This window comes from Coturnix japonica, chromosome 2, assembly GCF_054131305.1.
Source record: "Coturnix japonica strain WE chromosome 2, WE-NBRP24, whole genome shotgun sequence".
Classification (NCBI taxonomy): domain Eukaryota; kingdom Metazoa; phylum Chordata; class Aves; order Galliformes; family Phasianidae; genus Coturnix; species Coturnix japonica.
The window spans coordinates 89,241,002-89,263,290 of NC_140664.1; the positions used below are offsets into that span (position 1 = coordinate 89,241,002).

The 22,289-nt window shown below is 38.8% G+C and overlaps 1 protein-coding gene across 20 annotated transcripts in view; it reads left to right on the plus strand.

Moving 5' to 3' along the window:
- Positions 1-19,530, plus strand: part of IKZF1 (IKAROS family zinc finger 1) — a 68,775-nt gene extending 49,245 nt beyond the window's left edge. For 8 of the 20 annotated variants that reach the window (XM_085537969.1, XM_015854343.3, XM_085537970.1 and 5 more), the window contains 5 exons: positions 792-1,052; positions 5,647-5,814; positions 7,988-8,113; positions 13,402-13,536; positions 17,720-19,530. In XM_085537969.1, coding sequence (XP_085394095.1) covers positions 792-1,052; positions 5,647-5,814; positions 7,988-8,113; positions 13,402-13,536; positions 17,720-18,426 — 1,397 coding nt within the window. In that variant the 3' untranslated portion in view covers positions 18,427-19,530. The remainder of the gene's footprint in view (positions 1-791; positions 1,053-5,646; positions 5,815-7,987; positions 8,114-13,401; positions 13,537-17,719) is intronic. The other 12 variants (XM_015854348.3, XM_085537975.1, XM_085537976.1 and 9 more) reach the window with 5 other exon arrangements.
- The last annotated feature ends 2,759 nt before the right edge of the window (positions 19,531-22,289 follow it).

Below are 22,289 nucleotides of genomic sequence, written 5' to 3' on the forward strand. Positions count from 1 at the left end.
ATTCACACCTGCATTTTTCTTCTAGTTGCAAGCAGTTGTCACCTACAGGATTATAACATAGATGAGTCCCCCAAAATAGTCAGAAGAGTTTTCCCACCCATCTTTGTTGATTTGGCTGGTCTTAATAGAAGCTCGTGGTTGTAGGTATCCTTTCCTCTGGCTATGTGACCCTAGTTCTGCTCCCACTGTTATTTCTCATATAATTTTCCGTGATGCCATCCTTGCTGTTGAATTTTTCCTTCAATTTTTCTTCACTTTTTTTTTTTTAATCAATGTTTGTTCTCCTTGATCAGTGGGAACATTGTTCTTACTTATCCTATAAAACTGCCAAACAAATATCTGAATTCAGTAAAACCCTCAGGATCCTTCTGTCAAGTGGAGAATGTTACATTGTCAGTTGTCTTTGATGTGTTGCTTATTTTCATAGTTCTTTGGGACAAATACACGAGATGCTGATCACTTACTAATTTAATTTCAATTAGCCTGAACTGTCAAAATCAATATCACAAATGCAAAAATCTCAAAGTGACCTAGGAACAGACTTGTAATGTTGTTTGGGTTCCCGGTTTCCTGGATGCCTTGTATTTGTCTTGCTGATGTTAACTGTTCATTGCTCCACACGTTGTAAACTCATCACATGGCACACAGAACTGTAGTCTTGTTTGTAGCTTTTGTTATTTGGATATATTGTACATTCTGTGTAGAGGTTAACTCTTTTGATGTGACTGTTTCTTGGCCACTATACTTATTCTGCAATGAAACTGAGTGGCATCCTCTATTGTTTTTTTCAGCTGGTAATATTAAAATAGAGACTCAGAGTGATGAAGAGAATGGGCGTGCCTGTGAAATGAATGGGGAAGAATGTGCGGAGGATTTACGAATGCTTGATACTTCTGGAGACAAAATGAATGGCTCACACAATGGCCCAGGCAGCAAGGCTATGTCAGGAGTTGGAGGCATTCGACTTCCTAACGGAAAGCTAAAATGTGATATCTGTGGGATAATTTGCATCGGTCCCAATGTGCTCATGGTTCACAAAAGAAGCCACACTGGTAAGGCCTGGCATAGTTTTTCCTTTAGTTGACAAGTGTCAGCCACATATTAAGAACTAAGAATTATTTTCTGAGTATCATGCACATGCTGCCTCTTGTAAGATAATGCAGCATCGGTGGGCATTTGGAACTCGGTTATTTTGTTACTGCATTTTGAACAGCACGGAAACTGAAACTCCTTGATGAAATTCCAGCTATTGGGTTAGAAATTGGGAAAAACAAACAAACAAACCACAGTTTGTCAGAGTAATAGAAAATAGGCATAATTTCATTTATTCCAGTCAACAGTTGTACATTATGCTAATACCAAAATTAATGCCTGAATTAATGTGTAGTTTGTTTGGCCTGAAGCTACATGAAAATTTCAAGTTTCAAAAAGACCCTAACTCTTGTTTAATTGCTAAGAATTGCTGGAAAAGAAAATGTGTCCAACTCTGAAATTGACCCAGTTCTAATGTTTCCAACAGTGCAACACAGTTTATTATGGATCAGTTATTATAAAAGTGAATGGCAAAATGAATAAATAAAGTTTTAAGGGAATTCTAGCATTAGGAAATAAGGGGTTAGTTTTATGTCAAGTGTTTCATGAAGTAAGAGCAAGTATTGTCACTGGTTAGATGTGGACTAAAAGGTTTCCACTGAGACACTAAAAGAGATGTGTAAAGAGGTTGTGCTATGTGGTGATGGCTTTTCATTATCAAAGTACTGTGAATCTTGCCTCAGTTTTCCAGTTCTAAATAGTTTCAAAGATCACAAAATATGAAGAGGCTGAAACAAATGAAGACCAGGGTGAGTCTCGTCTTATCTGAGTTTAGGTATTTAAAAATTTGGGTTCTGATCTAAATTTTAAGGTTATCTAAATCTAGAGGAGAAGAGCTGAAATGTGCTGTTGTCCTGTAAAAGTTACTTTGAAAACAAATATTCAGCAGCTTTACATGAATATTCAGATGGCAAGAAGGAACAGAAACGTATCTCTATTGGGAAAGCCATGTGTAGTTCCTAGAAGAGGGGCTGCAGCATACCTCCAAGATGTAACAAAAATGCTTTCTTAACACTGAATTTCAGTGGGATCCTTTAAAAGTAGGTAACATGTGTATGGAAAATGACTTGAACCAGAATATGAAGTTGAATCCCTGAATCCTTCCATGGAAATAAAGCCTTTGCTTTCTTTCCTGTCTCCACCTCAGGCCCTACTTCAAGCAGCTCTGAGAGGAGCTGTGCTTTTGCAAGGAGTGGAGGCTCAGAGCTGGCAGTTTAAATTAAAGGGACATCATGAGGTGACTGCTTTTCCTTTCAGTTGTGCTGAGAAAATTAATGTAGAAATGGGATACACTATTACAGACATTTAACTGTCTACACTGAAGCCCATTTCAATACGTGCCTGATGAAGGAGTAAGCCTCACAAATGAATTACTTTGCTGCTAATTCATGTAAAACCTGCATATGCAGTGAGGCTTCCTTAAATAAATATTTGATAAGTGAACAAAACTCTAGCACACTGAAGTGCCAAAATAAAATGACTGCCTGACCTGATAAAAACCATAATTACTTTTAATGAATACACCTGCCAAGTGCAGATATGCAGAGCAGCACCTGATATGCCTGCCCCTGCCAGCAGCTGGAAGGCGCTGGCTCCTTCCCAAGGCCTGACCTGTTGCTCCCAGCTGTGGGGCACACCCTGCTCACACATCCAACTCCACTGCTCATCTGGCCCGATGCTCTAGTGTTTGTATGTTCCTCAGTCTGCTGCTGCTGCTGCTGTGATCAGTGATTAAGGAAAAGGAGAGAGAAAACTCTCCCCCCCTCCCCCCCCCCCCCCATTACCTCAGCCTGTACCGTGTGTGTGCATTTGTATGCCTACACGGACATATTTGTGTGTGAATAAGCATGTAAATTCCCTCTTCATACACACACCCTTGTGGCATGAGTCACCAGTTAGTTCAGCTATGTCTTGTTAGTTGGATGTCTCAAATGTATTTAGAAAGTGAACGCCCCTTGGTGTTTCTGAGCATTTGAGGAAGGAGAGCTATATGCAGCTCTGAGCGATTTTGTCATTATGATGCTTAAGAAATGAGAAAGATTTCAATCAAGATGAGAAGTATTCTTCACTGAATAAGTAGTCCAGGGTCCCACTGAAGCTTGCAACCAACACAGTGGTTGTTGATTCAGTTCTGGGCTCCATTTTCGTTTTTGCTCAAGGGGCAAAAGTCAAATCAAGAGGCAAAATTTGTGCCCCTCTCCCTCCATAGCTGTTTGTCCAGACAAACAGCAAATGCAGATAAAGTGCTGTTTAGCACAGGCAAGAAAATAGCATACAAAGCTGGCAGGAGATGCATTATGCATTGTTAACTTCACCCTCTCCCTCCCTCTTGTTTTGGGATAGCTGTACAGCCAGTCACCTTCCATCAGAGACTGGCTGGGAGTTAAGCTCCATGTAGATTCAGAGACTTTCAGTGGGAATAATGTTTCATTTGTACAGCAGCACAAGTCTAGGATCCCTTACATTTCATCCCATTTTAAGTTTTAAAGAAAAGCTTGGTATGCAGCAGTCTCACCCAACGTGCTCCATCTGTCTGTCTTCCCCACTCACAGAGTGAGATTTATCCTGTAATTAAGAGTGCTGTAGGCCGGAGATCTACTGCATTCTTACTTCAGGCATATCTCCTGGAGTACTCCTGTGATCCTTGTTTTCTCCTCTTAGCACTTCTTTGAGTAAAAATAATAGAAACGAATGCTAGCAAAAGTTACAAAGTAAGAATTAACCATTTCTTCTGAATGTGTTCCTCATTTCAAGTCGACTTCTTCATTGCTTTTTCAGTCATGTTGTGAAAAATACCTGCCACATCGAGTAACCGCTGAGAGGTGGAGCACACTCCTATCCATTTTCATTTTTCCCTAACTGCTGTGCATAGTTTATTAAGTATAGAGAATACACCAGCAGGCCACTCCAGATGAACCAGTTGATTATGTCAATTAGGTGAATCCATTTACCTGCTGGACAAAGCCAGTGAGCTTAGTGGGCTGGACAAGGAATGGGCTGGCCCATTTGGTTCTGTTTTACCAGTGGAAATATTTTGCCATAAAGAAGGCTCATCTCTCTGTTTGCTGCTTGCTGAAATTGCCAGCCTTGATTGCAGTTTGTAGCTGTTTGTGTTGGGACTGTGCTGCTATCTAATTGCTTTCCAGCTTTTCTTCTGCATTATACAAAAGTAAAATCTATCATGCTGCACATGTATGGACACACAGGTTGATCCTTCATGTCCAGAGTAACACGTGATGGTTAAGTGAGACAGAAGGGAAGAACTATCTAACTTGCATTTATTTTATGCATATTTTAACTTCAGCACTGAAATTTTATATTCAGTATTATTGCTATATTTTTTTTAATGATTTTTCATTTCTGTGCTTTTTCTAATATCTTCAGTGAATTATAATTACTAAAGTGAATTACATTTATGCCTAAGAAAAACAGAATTCCGCAAATGATTTTCAAAGGCTAGTTTGACTCAGGCAAAGGCTGTATCTAAGGAGAAGTGGGCATGCAGGAGCAGATCCTGGTGATGGAGTGCTCTCATGTAAGTTTTCCTGTATTGCTGTCTGGTACTACTGGAAACATAAGAGACTGTATTTCCTGTTGACTTATAGCCTTGTATAGCTGAAATCAAAAGTCAAAAGCCAAGGGAATAAAACCACTCTAAAACAGCATTAAAAAGCAAATAGCTAGCATTTAAAATTTTTGCAAAGGCATCCTATTTCACTTGCTTGATAGCAGGCACCCATTTAGACAAATCAAGTCTGCGACTTGGCATTTTTCCCTGTGCCCTTTCAAGGCACGGCCTAGGAGAGCCCATTTCTATGACTCCTTTGCTAACACCTTGCCAAGAGAGGAGCTGGGAGTATCGTGTGGAAGTACAGGGCTTCCTCTGCACTGTCTCAACTTATGTGATTTCACTCTCTCTCTTTCTTTCTCTCTGTCTCTTTCCTGATTTGGCTGCTTAGGGACAGACAGGTAATGGAGAAGAAATTGAAAGGGAAAATACAGGGAAAATGTAAATGAAAAGAAGTTATTATAACTGTTATAATGAAGTGCCTTTCATTTAAATATAAGAATGTAACGCTGAAATGAACTTGTGATCCTGAAATGCATTTTTAATGAGTTTCCTTTTTATTTTGCTGCTTCAGTGGCATATTTTAAAGACCCTTTGAAAAAAGCCACATTAAAAACCCCACCAAATGCCACAACATGCAAAATTGGATATTGGTTTATTCCAAAACTGCTGATCAGGAAGAGTGGCTCTTCAACACAAAATGTTGCAGTCACTTTATTTAAATGAGTTTGAATTTGCATTGTGATGTGCCATTCTGATTTAGAAAAAAAAAAAAAAAAAAAAATTAGATTTTCAGATCAAATTGACCCAGCCAGTGAAGCATTAAGAAACTGGCAGGTTTAGTCTGAAAGCCTCATGTTATATCAAACCTGCAGCCGGTGGAAGTCACAGAACAGCAGGGAGAAAACAACTTTTTTCGCTGAAATCTTTCCCTTGTTCCCGTGCAAGATTTTTTGTTCTCACACATTTCCTCCTTCTCCCCTTAGGAGAACGCCCTTTCCAGTGCAATCAGTGCGGAGCCTCCTTTACGCAGAAGGGCAACCTCCTGCGCCACATCAAGTTGCACTCGGGTGAAAAGCCTTTCAAATGCCACCTCTGTAACTATGCCTGTCGGCGCAGGGATGCCCTCACAGGCCACCTGCGGACTCACTCGGGTAAGTGAGGGTATGAGCCCACCTTGGGGGTGGGTTGAACCAGAGTGTATATGGGGGTGTTGATAGCTGCAGTCATAGAGTCATAGAATCACAGAATTGCTCAGGTTGGAAAAGATTATCAAGTCCAACCACAACCTAAGCGTACTACCCTAACAACTCAAACAACCCTCTGCTAAATCATGTCCCTGAACACCCCATTCAAACAGCTCTTAAACACATCCAGGGATGGTGACTCAACCACCTCCCTGGGGAGCCCATTCCAGTGCTTAACAATCCTTTCTGTAAAGAAGTTTTTCCTAATGAACTGTGAGAGGTCTTCTCACCCTAGGAAGGCCAGTGGTTGTGTATCAGCATCACCCAAGCAGTGAGCTAGCTGCAGTGCTATAGCCACACAGAAATGACTAAACTCTGTTTGCAGTCATGGTCTTTCACCAGAGCTGTTTTTTTCCCATACCTCTTGGTCAATTAGAAATTTCTGTATTAGGGTTTCATCTCAAACACTGCATGTGAGTAATCTGTTTCATGGAACTACTAATTCAAAGCTGATTAAAGTTTTAGGGTTTGGATGACATTTATCTGTATGCACAGATAATGAAGGGTGTAAACACAGCAGGTTTGAAGTCATGAGGTCTCAAAAACATTCAGTCTGGTAGTCATTATTGGTGTAAGGGGTGAACACCACCTACCACATTTAGCAGCGCTTATTTGTTGCACTTGGCTATTATATATCTTTGGTTATTACAAAATCATTGAAAGAAGAAGGAGGAAGAGGAGGAGGAAGGAAGGAGATAAGAATCTTCCAGAAAAGTGGACTCTGCTAGAGGTTTTTAGTGTTTTCTCTTAACAGTAACATGGTGATCTGAATAAATAATCCTAGAATAGTTGCATTTTTCCAATACTATTAGCTTTGTTGTTTAGCAAAAGCCATAGTCACACATTTCTGTGAAGCAAAACCAACCTAGCAACATTAAGCATATTAAAATGAAGAGTGTAGTCTCACCTAGTTTCCCAAGCTAGGATGGAAATACAGATTGTGTAGGAGACCTCCAAGACACATGGCTGTAATTGACACTAGTAAATTTACATGTGAAAGTTGGCTTTAGGGCAGTAGTTTTGAGCTGTGGAAGGGAGGCTCTCCAAGTGGCATTTCTGTGCTGTACAAATTAAGGAAATTCTTCTAACACATGTTAAATGACAGGAATCCAAGGGTTGCTCCCAGATATCCAAAGTACTTTCTGCTTGTTCTGCTCAGTCTCGTATTGAGTCAGGAAAAGTACATGTTTACATTTTCTCTTTTGCCTCCCTCCCTCTTACTGATTTTAGTGTCTGTGCAACTTTAACCCTATTTTTTTTTCATATATACACTACACCTTAACACTTTCAGAAAGTGCTTAGGAATCCACAGCAAAAAGACAAAGCATAAAATGAAGATATTGTTTCCCATAATTAGCAAATTGACACAAATACATTACAAAACAAATTGGATGCTCGAGTCTGACTTCCACCTGAGAATATGTATAAAAAATTCAAAAGTTTAGCTGCATAACCATCTAAAGTTGTGACCGATTTTTCAAGCTAAGACAGAAAATACAGGTCCTGGGGTCCACAAAGCCTTATCGTGACTATGAAATTCCTGGAATTTCTGGATGGGTGTAAAACAGAATATTTCTTTTTTTTCATGCCCTTTGTCTTGAATTTCCTGGAGCAGAGAGCAAGAAAACGTGAAATCTAACATTGTTCTAAAAGAGTTGAGCTGATTCTTGTTGCAGCAGAACTGACATACAGTCATGGGCAGGTGTGTGCCCACAAGAACAGTGTCTTGCAGGTCTTCCTTGTGCATAGCCTCTGTTGGAAGTAACTTTAAAGTAACTTTGCTCAGATCCTTGAAAGTATCTCAGTTCCTAACTTGTGTAGATGTCATTTGTGAAGATTTAGTGTTATGTTCCTTATCTGATGTGAATAATCTCAATAATCATCAGCACTGGCCTGCTGATGCAAAGATGTGCAGTTAGTTTTCCATTATTGTTTTTAGAAATAGAAAAAAATAATTCTTCATTTCAGTTGAGGATTCTTTTGTGGTACTTATTTGCTTTTTTTTTTTTTTTTTTCCTGTTATTCATTATTAATATGGGGTTGCATCCCTCATCTGATTTTCTCATTTTATTTTCTCCAGTTGGCAAACCCCATAAGTGTGGATACTGTGGTCGCAGCTATAAGCAACGCAGCTCTTTGGAAGAACACAAAGAACGCTGCCATAACTACCTGCAAACCATGAGTATCTCAAGCAACCTTTATTCAGGTAATGGAAGTATCCATTTGGGGATTAACACAGTCCAGTCACGTACTCAAAAAAAGGATTTTGGAAGGAACTGCTGTACCATTTGTGGCATCTTTTGTGTTGGAGAGGCAGAATGTTATGCATGTACACACATACCAACATCTATGTAATACTGCATCTGGATTTATTCTGTATTTTGTAACTATTTGTCTTCTCTCATTTTGTTCAGCATAACTAAAAAGCCAGCATGAAAGTCAGATGCATAATAAACATTTGCCAGACCTGGAATACTTCAGTTCACCATCTAAATACCAAACATCATTTCAGCACTTCTTGGTTTTGCTTGGAGTATTGTCAGTACTCCTGTGGATGTGTTCTTAATGAGTTAGTATAAGTGTTTTAGGCAGTGATCCAGAATCTTCCACACTGCTTATCTCCTGCCTTTCCCAGGTACAGCTTAATGGGCTTACTTGACCTCTGTCACCAATACATACATCAAGAGTGAGCTATCAGTCTTTCATTTGATTCTTCCAAACAAGAGTGCATGAAGCCAGAGGGATTTAGCTTAGCCAGTCTGAGTCCAGAAAGGATAACAATTCATTAGCGACCTTCCTTAAAAGTTTTCTGTTTCCATCCAGTTTTACAATAAACTCTTGTACTTCTCTGTCAGTCTTAAGATGAAGATGTAGCCTATCTTTTAGTGATCATAGAGTATAAAACTATACCCAGAAATAGAACGAAAAGATGTTGGGGGTTGGAATTATTTAACAAATATACTAAATATCTGTACAAGATTGATTGCAGAAAGTAGTCACATACCATTTTAAATAGAGAATATAAAACCCAGCATCTGTGGTGGAGCTTCAGGTTATAGCCCATCGAGTAAGTTACATTTCTTGCACACCTTTTTCATCTTGTCAGTATATATTATTCAGTTTGTCAGATGGCAAAATGGAAGGTTCTCTCTGACTTTGCAATGATGCCTCATTTCATACCTTATATCTGTACAGAACCTGAATATGTTTTTACATGCTATCAAATAATGTAAAGTATATGCACATAATGATAACAGCAAATGCAGCTGAGATACTTCTGGGAGACAGCATATTAGAGCAGTGCTCCTTCTAATTTTATTGAGGGGCTGGAGAATGTATAAATAGAAAAGCTCAAAGTAATATGCAGTAGGCAGCAATACTTACCAACAAAGAAGTGATAGGATTTAGAAGGAAATTTTCTTCCTTGAGATTCAACTTTTTTGTATCTGGCACTGGATTTGAAATGCTGGCACACATCACATGAAAATCAATGTGAATGAAAAGATGCACTAATATTAAATACTTAAGTAAAAATGCACATATGGTACTGATGTGAGGAATCAGAAACTACAATGAAGAACAACATCATTTTAGATATAAGTTGAATTTTTTTTTTATAGCAAATAATGACAGAAAAGATTTTTCAATAATTTAGGACTGAATATCTAATGTCTCATTGGGATGAATACTTGCGGTATTGATTGACACTTTGGAAAGATGCTTTCCTACCACATCCAGAAAACATCACAAAAATCCATCTTAGATATAATCGGAGTACTCTTGCAATTAACAATAAAAGTACAGGATTAACTTCTGGTTTTAGCCCTTGTGTTCTCCCAGAGATTTCAGTCTTAACAACTAAATTAAAATTATTAGCACTCAATCAGATAATAAATTGGTTCTTTATTTTTCCAAAAGTAAAACTTCCCAGTATTCCCACTATTTTTCATTATAAACAAGTTATTTTATCTCACTGCAAACAGGGTAGTCCTGGGTATACATCACATTTTGCAATCTTTACATTATTTCCCCCATAAACTCAGGGTTGAAAACGTGCATTAAAACAGTTCAGAATGAGTGCATGTCCTTCTGGAATTTTTCATTCATTCTTTATAAATAGAAAATGAAGCAGTTATATTAGCAATGTTCTTACGGTATGTATGTCAGGGTGTGATATGGAGCTCTTAAAGCCTTTTCTTTTTTTCTGTAATCAAAAAAGTTGCTACAAATATCCTCCAAAGTATCTGATTTGACATTCTGCTACAGCAGGATGACTTTTAGCATTTTTTAAGTACCTCATGCAGAAAAAATAAGTCAGTTGAGAGGATCTAAACTAATAAAAGCTTTCCATTAACTTAATCTTATAAATGTTATTGGCAAATCATTTGTGCAAGGTAAAGATCCAGCAGAGGAGTAGGTAGGGTAGAAAGAGATTGTATTTATATTTTAATTATTTTTCACTGTCTTTAAAAGAAGGAATGTCAGAATGAAATAAAGAATATTCTGAATGTAATGGCAAAATTCTTACTTTAGAGGTCTAGAATTTCACTGGTCATGTGAAGCTCTTCTCTTAGAGATATTAATTGGATTTTTGCAGTTGAGTTGAGTGGAAGCATGCTGAAGTCTTCTCAGGCCTATGTAAAAACAGAATCATAGAATGGCTTTGTTTGGATGACACTTCAAAAACTATCATGTTCCGATCCCAGTGCCGTGGGTAGGGCTGCCCTCCACCAGCTCAGCTGCCCAGGACCCCACACAACCTGGTTGGTGCCTCCAGGGATGGGGCACCACAGATTCTGTGGGCAGCTGTGCCAGCGTCTCACTACTTTCACAGTAAAGAATTTCCACCTATATCATCTATTCTAAACCTGATGTCTTTTAGTTTAAAGCGATTCTCCATTGCCCTATCACTACACTCTCCAGCTGGTCCCTCTCCAGCTCTATTTGGGCCCCCTTTAGGTTTGGAAGGCTGCAGTGAATTCTCCCCACAGTCTTCTCCAGGCTGAACAAGAGCAGCTCCCTCAACCTCTCTTCACAGGAGCGGTGCACCAGCCATCTTATCATCTTTTTGTTTCTCCTCTAAATTCAATCCAGCAGATACTCATCTTTCTTGTTTTGGGGGCTCCAGCCCTGGATGCAATATTCCAGGTGGATCCTCATGAGGGCAGAGAAGCGGGGCACGATCACCTTCCTCACCCTGCTGGCCACCACTCTTTTGATGCAGCCCAGGGTACAGTTGTCAAGCTGTATATAAGAGAGAAGAAATAACACTTTTTTTTTTCTTTTTTTTTATGTCTAAGTTTTAAAAATTGTAATATAGAAAGACTGAGTGAAACTGAAGGCAATTTACCCACTCTTGAACTATGAGAAATGGACTCTTATAATATCCTAAACGTATATGTCTCAATTCTTTCATCTTTATAACTAAGTGGGTCACTCTTCAAGTAATAACTTCTATTTATTTCTGTGGAAACTACAACAGATACAAAAAGAGCAATGACACTATTTGATAGAACAAATTATCAGCTACATAACCTTATTAATCAATTTGGTTAACACTATTAGCTATTTATTTTTGCCAGCCATGGACAAGAGCCTGCATGCTGCCCTCATAAAATTGTGCACTAGTGGAGGTCCCCTGGAGGGGTCTCCTGTCACCATGGCCGCTGCTGAATTGCACCACCCACCACCTCATTGTGCTCACATCCACTCTTTGGTCTCCCTAAACATCCCGCAAGCATCAATGAGTGCCAGTGGGTGCCATTCTTTCCACCTCAAGGAGCTCCCCGCTTGTAATTCATATGGGCCTCCATGTCAGACACTATTTGTCAGACTGCCCCTCTGCTGCCATCTGTCACATGGAAACTTAATGGAACGAAATACTGGCGGGAAGGTTCAGCCTCTACTGCCATCCCGCCAACACCTGCCTCTGATGTTGTGGAACAATGTAATAAAATAGGAGGATCTTATTCTCTTTTTTTTTTTCTTTTTTTTTTTTTTCTTTTTTTTTTTTTTCTTTCCACTGCTAAACTGTATGCTTTAACCATTCTCTGTAAGATCCTTCCAAGTTGTATCTAGAAGCTTTGGCCAGCCCAAGATGCTAGTGTATGCTGGTAACTAGATACCATCAGTGCCCTCCAGTATCCTGCATCCTCATGACAAAATTCTGACCACATCTCTCTGTCAGTCACAATCTTTTGCATCTTCATGGCATCATTTTATATAACTGCAATATGTACTCCTGCACCAGTGAATCAAGAACCATTTATATGCTCTTCTACTTGGTAACATGTCATCTAGGACACTTTATTTGCTTTTTCCAATCATCCAGTAGAGCCTGATGTTGCATATTTCAGGGGCAGTGAAACTTTCACACACTTGCTTTTATGGCAGTGCTGTGTTGCCAAAATAACATTGCATTTTCCCACCTATTAAGAAGCACCCAGGTACCAGAGTAACAGGTCCTGTGAGCCTTTCTCAGAGCTAAGTGGAGTAAATCCAGTGATGAAGACTCAGCAAGCAGAGAAGGTGCAACATAGCAGGGTGCGGCATCTATTTGAAAAAGCATACACATATATATATGCTGTAATCTCATTGTGTATTATCTTTTCCTTAGATTCTGGAAGTCAGAAACAACACCTCTGCATGTATTTTTAATAACCTTTGTTTTCAAAGTTTCCTCAGAAAAGCACTGAAGTGAAAGGTAGTTAAATAGCATCTCTGTCCAGAGCTGCACATCTAAGCTCCTTCCTAATCCTGCAGTGTCTTTAGCCACTAGATAAGTCTGGAAAAGAGGCTTGAGTATCAGACATCAGTGCCCCACTGTAGATGTAGCCTTAGTGATTTAGCTAAAACTGTGATTTACATTAAAAAATTTCATCAGAGAAGTATAACGATAGATAAAAGGGGGAAATAAAGGTAGTATGTTTCGGGGGTGTTGGTGTAGCCTGCAACTACATTTTCCACTGTTGGAGTTAAAAAAAAATTGTCCATTATTCCTGCTAAAGAAGCAATAATCACATAGGCTGGAACAGGTGGGAGTGACATCAAAAGGGAGAAAAGATGAACTGTTTCATAACCATTATAATTCTATTACTGCTATTCAATTCTATGATTCTGTGCAGAGGGTTGTTAGAATTAGGGTAGTTTGGTTAGGTTGTGGTTGGACTTGATGATCTTTACCCATGGCAGTGCAGTCTGGGTGTAGAACGAGAGTGGAATGATTATGTTGCATACAAGTAGATGCCTTGCAGTTGCAGGCCCTTTTCTGTATCCTAAATGAGGTTGAAAGAAACATGAACATGTCTATAGATTAGTAAGTGTAAGGGACTTTGTTAGGAAGAACAAGAATCAACCTCTGTCTGCAGTGGTGAGCTCCTTGTTCCACCTGGTTGGAAGCTAAAAGACATTAGCTAAGAAACACTAACCTGAAGACAGTGGTTCCGTTAAAATGGAACGAGTGTGCCTAACCCTTCTGATGTCATTTGATTTCAGTAATAAAAGAGGAAACTAACCAGAGTGAAATGGCTGAAGACCTGTGCAAGATAGGGTCAGAAAGATCCCTCGTGCTGGATAGACTAGCAAGTAACGTCGCCAAACGTAAGAGCTCTATGCCTCAGAAATTTGTTGGTAAGAGTTGTTAAAAGTTTGCTGTCTCCTAAAAAAAAAAAAAAAAAAAAAAAAAGAATAAAAAACATATATTAAAAAAAAAAAACTCACTTACTTTGGCTTTATAATTTTACTTGTTTTACTAAATTAGCAAATATTTATCTGTATATCAGCAGATATAGCAAAGTGTTGGGGGAAAAAAAAAACAAAACACTACCAAACTGCTAAATCATACATTTCTACAGGTTTAATTTTCCACATCTGGAGATCTATTTTAAGTCTCCTGATCTGTTTCTTAACGTTTATGAACCAGATCTTCACAAGCCTGACAGTGGTTCCTGAAGCTGCCTCAAGAACCTGAAAATGGTCTTAGAAATACAAGTCTCCTACTGGGAAAGTATCTGACTGTACTTTCACGGATATTTTATTAACTTCTTAAATGATACCCAGATCAGGGCATATTGGTATATGTGGATTAATTTGTGAATTCTTCAACCTTTAAAAAGTCTGTATACTCTTACGGCCCCAAATGGTAATGAAAATAAATGTATATAGTTCTGAGAATAATATCTAAATGAAAAGATGTAAAAGTGTATGTTTTAAGAATAGTGCAAAAATGTTATGGCCATTTGCACCTAGTAGACATACTTTTTGTGTTAACAATGAAAACGTGGAGGCTGCACTTCTTTTGTTCTTAGAAGCCTTGTAGCAATTAATGGTTAGATCAGGTCTTTAACAGTCAAACCCACAGACAATATCAGCTATGCTGGGTTAGTATTAAATGAGATGGGGGATCAGATGGGCAGCATATACTCAGATCTACTTTGATTTTCATATAATTTTCTGGATATTTACATATGATATTATTCTGTGGGAGACAGAGAAAACTGAAGTCTTTGAAAAAAGAACATTAAAAAGGTCTTCAGTCAAATGTCAAGGCAAAGCTAGACCAGTTCAAGGGACAAAAATTCAAAACCTGCATCCTTCAAAGAGGACGCAGGGATAAATGGAAACTTACTTAGTTTTTCTGAGACAAGAGAATTTCACCTATGGCTGGAACAAAAAAATGCAGTGGAAGGCCAATGCTGTCAGCAAGTCCAAAGTCAGCTTTGTAGGAGGCAGTCGGGGATAAGAAATGATTATGCTTACAAAAGTGAAGGACAAATGTTGTAGAAGAGGTAGTTACCAAAAATATATCCACTGTGTGAGGCAAATCAGAGTAGTTCAGACACCCAGGTTGCTGATTGTAATAGGCAAAAATACTAATTCTGTGAAAGCTCCAGGAAGATTAGAAGTGCTAAAATTTAAAAGGTATTAGTAAGAGTCCTATGTGCAGTGTATCTGTGGGTGTGGACTGTTTTTTTTTTTCGTTCTCTTTTTCCCTCTTCACCCTGAAAAACGGTAAAGACAGCCAGTTTAACTATGAGTCTTAAGAGAGCAGTTTCCTGTCAGTTAGTTATTCGGGGTGCAATGTAGGAAGACAACATGCTGACAGTAGATACTTATGGAAAATTGCTAACCTTAACAAGGATGAACTTTTTTGGCAAGAAAATGCCCCTGAATCCTTTCCTTTCCAATCCTCACTTGCTGCCTCATGTAATAGGTAAATTCCTGATTAGCACAAGGTTGGGCCATCTGATTCGGGTAATAAAACATGTTTATTCCCCTGTGTGGATTACCATGTCATCCCAATCCCCACACTGAATCACAGGTTGAAGGAGCAAATGGAATCCTTGCACAAGAGAAAGACTGCTGTTTCATTCGTTCTTCTCAAAACTAAATCCATTACCTTTCAAAAGTGAGATTGTTCACCAAATTAAGCTAGTTACCTATCTGTATAATTCTTTGACAGAAAAAGTTTGCATGAAGGCCTCTGTGTTTTCTAAACTGGAATAACTACCAGACCTGAAAACAGAATTGGTCCTTCTATACTAGGGAATGAGAACTACAAGTGAGATTGACACGTTTATCATGTTTGTAGAAATAAGCAGCAAAGAAAACTGAGGAGTGGAAAATAAATAAATAAAAGAGAGAAAAGCCTGCATGCACTAGATGCATATGCGTTACCGTTTAAATACTTGCTGCAGAAATCTGAAAAGTGCAAAGCTTCAAGTGCATCAAACCAATAGCAGTTTAATCTACTTATGCTCTAATAACCACAGAAATGAGCTATTATTTTTAATGAGTGCAAGTTTTATCTGCATTGCCCAGATGTAGAAATGATACCTGCATACCTCAAGTTTGGGTGTTTTCAGACAATTCTGCTCAGGAAAAAAAATAAATAAATAAAAAATCCTTATGAGCACTTGATCCTGTCAGTCCAACTACCAAACTAGTTATGCTACATAAAGCAAATACTACTTAAGAAACAGCTATTGAAATTATACCTTCCAAATTCCCAAAATTTTGCTTATAGTAAAAACCAGTTCAGCAGTTTTCAGTGGTATACAGTGTAAATGGGATACAAACGATCTTGACTTTCTTTCTTCCCCTATGAATGAAGGGCGTATATTCACAGTAGCAAAGTTTTTCTATGTATCGTTCAAGGATCTTTTACATCCACTATTCTAAATCTTAAGACTCAGACACTGCCTGATAACTGTAGCATTAGAATGGGTAAATCTGAGGTACAGACATATATATGTACACCACAGTAGTGAGGTGCTCGAGTTGGCAGAATGACAGGGTAAGGAAACAAAAGGAAGCAGAAGCTTGTGCCCTACAACTAGAAAGTGTCTCACATGAACTTATGCAATGCCAGGAGTGTTTCTTTCTCTGCTTACAGAGCATGCACTAACCAGTATGAAACTGTATGTTGTGGGAAATGCTGACAGTAGGACTTTCTACACTTGAGGCCCATTACTGCCAAAAGTTTTCTAGGCTGTACTCTTGCACTTTGCTGACTTTCCCTGTTCAAGATGAATAGAAACTGGGTGGAGAATCACTGAGAAATTAATCTGTGGATCTCCTGGTGATTTTTCCATGTTCCTAGTAATGTTTATTTTAATCAGATTAGGATATGTTTTTTGTTGCCATTTATACATTAGGAGCTTCAGAGAAAAGGAGGGGAAAATCTAAGGTCTACAAGCAAATGCTGTGTTGATAAAGCGACGGTGACAGTTCCTAGGAATCTGTGGGATTTTTCATCCCTTTGTTTTTGCCCACATTTATTATGGGCCTGATAACACTGATAGTTTGAAGCAGTGTTTGAGAAGACTGTTCATGTTCATAAAATCAATGCCTGGGACTTCTATAGTTTATTTCACTCCTAACTTTCTGATCTATGCTTTTCTCAGTCCTTTATGCATTTGAGAAATCATGATATTCAATATTCCATGTGGGGCTACCCAGAAAGAGATACATCAGTGCAACCCAATTTTTAAAAAAATGAAGAATATCCAATAGCTTTGTCTTCCCAAATCAGAATTGGGGTTATGAGTAACAAGTAATCTTGCTCTTTGCCCTCCCTTCTATGTCATGGGAAAAATGTTTTCCAGCTACGAATGCACTTAGAAAATTTTCTGTAGTCGTTCTTTCTTCTTGTATATTATTATTATTTGTCATTTCCAGGAGAATCTGGAGCTTCTCTGAATGTGTCTAATGTGTGGATTGATTAAAAAAACAGGTGTGGGGGAAAGGTTACAATACAATTACAAATGACAGTGTTATGGTTTATTTGTAAGAAGTCGAATGTTTAAAACACACATTTTCTACTCTAAAATCTTAGCATGATGGGGAAAAAAGTATGTTAATGTACTTCATGCTGTGAAGCATAAAGTCCAGGCTCCCTGAAACTGTTCTGGTAGGCTTAGCCACAAAGGCATGCCCCAGTTCACTGCAGGAGTTAGATGGGGGAGTCCAATTAGAAAGGAGAGGATGAAACACTCAATCTACAGCTCCCAAAGGTCCCCATACATCTGTCTTCTTCTTGCTTCTCCAGAAACCTCAGATTATTTTTGCAGGTTAAGAAATGAACCAGCTTTCTGACCAGCTGTATTAGAGAACTATGAATACCATAGGTGAATTTCAAAGGTGGATTCGATCAGCTGTTGTATTTCATGGGTTTTTTTGTTTTGTTTTGTTTTGTTTTTTGTTGTTTTTGTTTTTGGTTTGGTTTTGTTTAGTTTAGTTTTTTAAACATGGCATTCATTTCCTTAATTATGTAGAAATCAATTGTTTGACTCCTGACTGTTTTTCACTGCAGGTGAGAAGTGTCTGTCTGATCTTCCATATGATGCCACCACCAACTATGAGAAGGAGAACGAGATAATGCAGACCCATGTCATAGACCAGGCCATTAACAATGCCATCAGTTACCTGGGGGCAGAGTCCTTGCGTCCCCTTGTCCAGACTCCACCAGTTGGTTCTGAAGTGGTGCCTGTCATCAGCCCCATGTATCAGCTCCACAAACCTCTTGGGGACAATCAGACTCGCTCCAACCACGTGGCTCAGGACAGCGCAGTGGAAAACTTGTTGCTGCTCTCCAAAGCTAAATCAGTCTCCTCTGAACGGGATGCCTCTCCCAGCAACAGCTGTCAAGACTCAACAGATACGGAGAGCAATAATGAGGAACGCAGCGGTTTAATTTACTTAACAAACCACATAGGTCCCCATGCAAGAAATGGCATATCTATAAAAGAAGAAAGCAGGCAGTATGATGTCTTGAGGGCAGGTACTGACAATTCTCAGGATGCTTTCAAAGTGATCAGCAGCAATGGGGAGCAAGTGAGAGTTTACAAGTGCGAACACTGTCGAGTCCTTTTCTTGGATCATGTGATGTACACGATCCACATGGGCTGCCATGGATTCCGCGACCCTTTCGAATGCAACATGTGTGGCTACCACAGCCAGGACAGGTATGAATTTTCTTCCCACATAACTCGAGGGGAGCACCGTTTCCACATGAGTTAAAACACCTCGGGCACAGATCCAGCCTCAACAACTATGTTACTGGAGCTGCACAAGCAACAACAGCAACAAAGCACACAACAAATGGACAGTAAAAGTATAAGAATTCAGATATATTCTCCCACGAGAAAGGATTTTTCTTTTGGTAGCATGTGTTGCAACTCAGTTTTCTAAAGTGAATATTAAAGTTTTTACTGAAAGCATTCGATCACGAAAACCTTTAGTAATGTATGTAGGAGCTTTTGTAGTCAGATAGCTGAAAGTCCTTTCCTTAACTGATGCTTCTCACAACCCTTCCTTGCCAAAACCTCTCCCCACGCACAGAATGCACACGATGGATGTGAACATGAGACAGGAATGGCCTAGCTTTTTCTCTTAAAACCTTGAGCACGGGGTTTGTACACCAGATGCATTTATTTTTACTTCCTGGTTTTATTTGACTTATATGGAAAGATTAAACTCAACTAATGATTGAGGGGCGCAGCCATCCCAGTTGACTTTGCAGACAGCTGGGGTGGGACTGGAACCCAGACAGAGGGTCCAAAGTTACTTTGGCAGTGAAAAGTAGAACATTTACACCTGCAAGGGTGCTGCTAGAATTAACATGGCGGCATGCCTTGTTTGTGTCACTAGGCACACAAGCAGGTATGTGGAAGATATAAGGAACACCCTTGTAATATACTCTGTGAAGTATGAATCGCATTTAATGTATAGAAAAGAATATTGATGCCTCTCCCTTAAACAAATGTTTTCTCTCCCTATCCAATAAAACCCTACTTACTGTTAAGAAACTCCTCCTCCCTCTGCAGAAACAAGTTACAGTGTATTTAATTTTTCTTTTTTGAGTTTTAGTTATTTAGAAAAGTATAATGTACAGTTGAGAAAAGCACTAGCTAGAAATACATGTGGGAAAAATTCTCCTTATGCACATTTCTCTTTTTTTTTTTTAATACTGCCTGGAAAATACCCAAGTATTCCTATATTTTACTTTTGAGAAACTCCCATTCTGCTTCCACAGATGACGTCTTGCAGATTTTGTGGCTCTATTTGTGTGGCACTTAATTATTTGTAAAACACCGAGCTGAATTAAACCAGCGAGTCAACGTTTGTAGCCTCCTTCCTCTTTCCTGGCATTTGCTATTTAAGGAGGGACCAATCCCTCAGTGGTGGCCTCTTTGCAAAGGTGCTAGGTACCTTGGTTTCTTGATCAGCAAGGCATTCAGAACACACTTGGAGCTAGTGTTAGGGTTAAAAACAAACTGCTGTTGTGCTGAATAGAGAGCAGAGAATGCAGTGCTTTGCAGAGGCCAGGAAATTCACCACAGCTTTCTCCATGGTGGATTCTGCTGCAGACACAGTAACTTCAGTTAGAATGAAAAGTTATCCGAGAAAAACTTATTAACCCCAAACACAGCTGATATGAAAAAGTACCTTAAAAAACTGAAGTTCCTCTTCCAAATAGTTCATTCCTCTCCCTGAACACCCTTGTAGTATTTGAAATTGATCTGAAATGAAAATTATACAGCTGCACAAAAACCCTCTAATCAGTGCTACAATATTTCCTGGGCATCCATTCATAAAAACAACCTACCCAATAAACTGAATGTTAAAATACTTTCATTCCTTATGATAAATGTATATTCTCCAATTAAAAAAAATAATAATAATAAAAAATCATGTAGCCAACAAGTCTAGCTGTCTTGTAATACAGCCACACGTTCTCTCACAAGTGCATGCAAGCACTTATATGCATTATAAAAGAGATTTAATGGAACCATGAACACTTGTACCTAGAGCAATTTGACCTGTTATGCGTAGTTATATTTAATACACATTTCTATAACAGACACCCAGTTCCTTCTTCTGCTTTCACTTTTGCAGGTGTAAGTCAGGAGCAATACCACAGAAGTTAGAGGAAAAACACTGGTGAAATCATGAATTACAAATATATTCTTTTACACTCCTCACACGTTAGGTCTGCACACCAATGGTAGGACACATGCACAGTCGTATTTTTACACTGTGTGTCCGTGAAAGCACGCATGGTGAGTAGCTGTGTTACCAGAAGTGAATGCTGTGTAGGAATGTCCACAGGCTGATGCACAAACCTACAAAAGTGAAAACAAACTATTAGTACTCTTCATGTTGTAAAAGCACATACAAAATGTCCAGTGTCCCCTTCCCAAACATCAGCAATGTAACGTACTGGTACAAAGCTGAGCACTCCCAGCGCCCTGTTTTAGCTCAGTCATGAGACCTGGCTGCTTTACACCTTCCAGCCCAAGCTGGCTGCAGGCACTAAAGGATTGTGGGCCAATTTCATGCCACAAGTGTGGGTTTTGTCAGCACGCCTGTTATGTGCTGAGTTTCAAGACAACCCATATGTGGCAAAAAGGTACTACCACTTACATACTTTGTGTAGGGATGACCTCTTAGAAGACCTTCAAGGGAGAAGCTTATGTTGTTGAAGGTTTCATTTGTTTTTGTTGTCAGTAGGTTATTTCAATAAAGTCTAAGAGGGCCCATTTTTTTCTGTAGCTGTTCAGGATATATATTCACCCACTCTTGTCCCTCTCAATCTTCAATTGATCCAGACTACGAAGGGACAAAGTAATTTCTCAGCTCCTCTTTGATGTCATTTGTGTAGTCCTGCTGTTGTGACTCTTTATTTGTGACACTATATTTGGCTGTTCTTAGATTTGGGCCATTATACACCCCATTTTCTTAACTCTTCCTTTTAAGGCACCCCAAGCTATAAAAGAAGAGGTGGCAAAAGCTTACTCAGGTGGTTTCTTTTCCTTTTGTTTTGGTTTGTTTTGGTTTGTTTGTTTTTTAATTAAAATCCAATACAAATAAAGCGACATTCATCAGCCATATCTGCAAGCACGGTTCCAGCTGAATTCAAAACTTCACGGGACTTAGCTTTATTAAATACTATTTCTGACCAAGCTCACTGCTTTTGAAAAATTTCTGTGTACAAACACATGTATGAATTTCTGCATTATTTTTGTTCTCAGCAGGCACATGCTCTATTCATAATTTTGTGTATCATTAATTTTATATACATATATATGTGTATGTGTATATACCAATATACCTAAAATGGTTCCTATCGCATAATGACGCACTGCCAATCACAGTGGGTTTCGTTCCTCTGCATGGAGTTTTTTTACTTGTACTATAACAGAACATGTCGATGTTGTATATTAAACAGTACAGTGGTATAAGTAATATTAAGATACGGTGTATCAGAGAGCGTAGCCAAAAGGCAGGGGCAAACAGTCTTTTCCATTCATGAAGGGGATTTGTGGGGTTAATTTTTGGATTGTTTTCACACAAATCACCTTCAATTGGTTTACAACCACATGTTTCAGTAATTTTTTTGTATGTGAAAGGAAGGCGTGAAAGTCAGATGCTGTGAACACACATTCAAACAAACTGTGCCCTCAGAAAACTAGCTTAGTGCAATCTCCCTTCTTTTCTCTGCTTTGCTGTAGTGCAATAACCTAATTTGGTTTAACCGAGCCCCAAAAAAGAGTAAATCTGGTGAATGGCTTTGATACCTGTGTGGGAAAAAATAAAAGTAAAGAATAACCACTTTCCTGCCCTTCCCAGGCATTGCCTTTTCCAATAGAAACAACTGCATTTACACACTTCTTTTTTTTATATTTTTTCCCCCTGTGATTTTATATTGAAACTTCATTTTTTTATTTGAAAAAATTGTACTTGCAAAAAAAAAGAAAAAGAAAAAAAAAAGAAAGAAAAAAAAAACCAACACATAAAAAATGTGAAATGTTATTCAGTTTTGTCTGCAAAGTGAGATGTGTGTTGTAAGACTAGAGAACGTGGTTGGGGGAAAAAAGAAA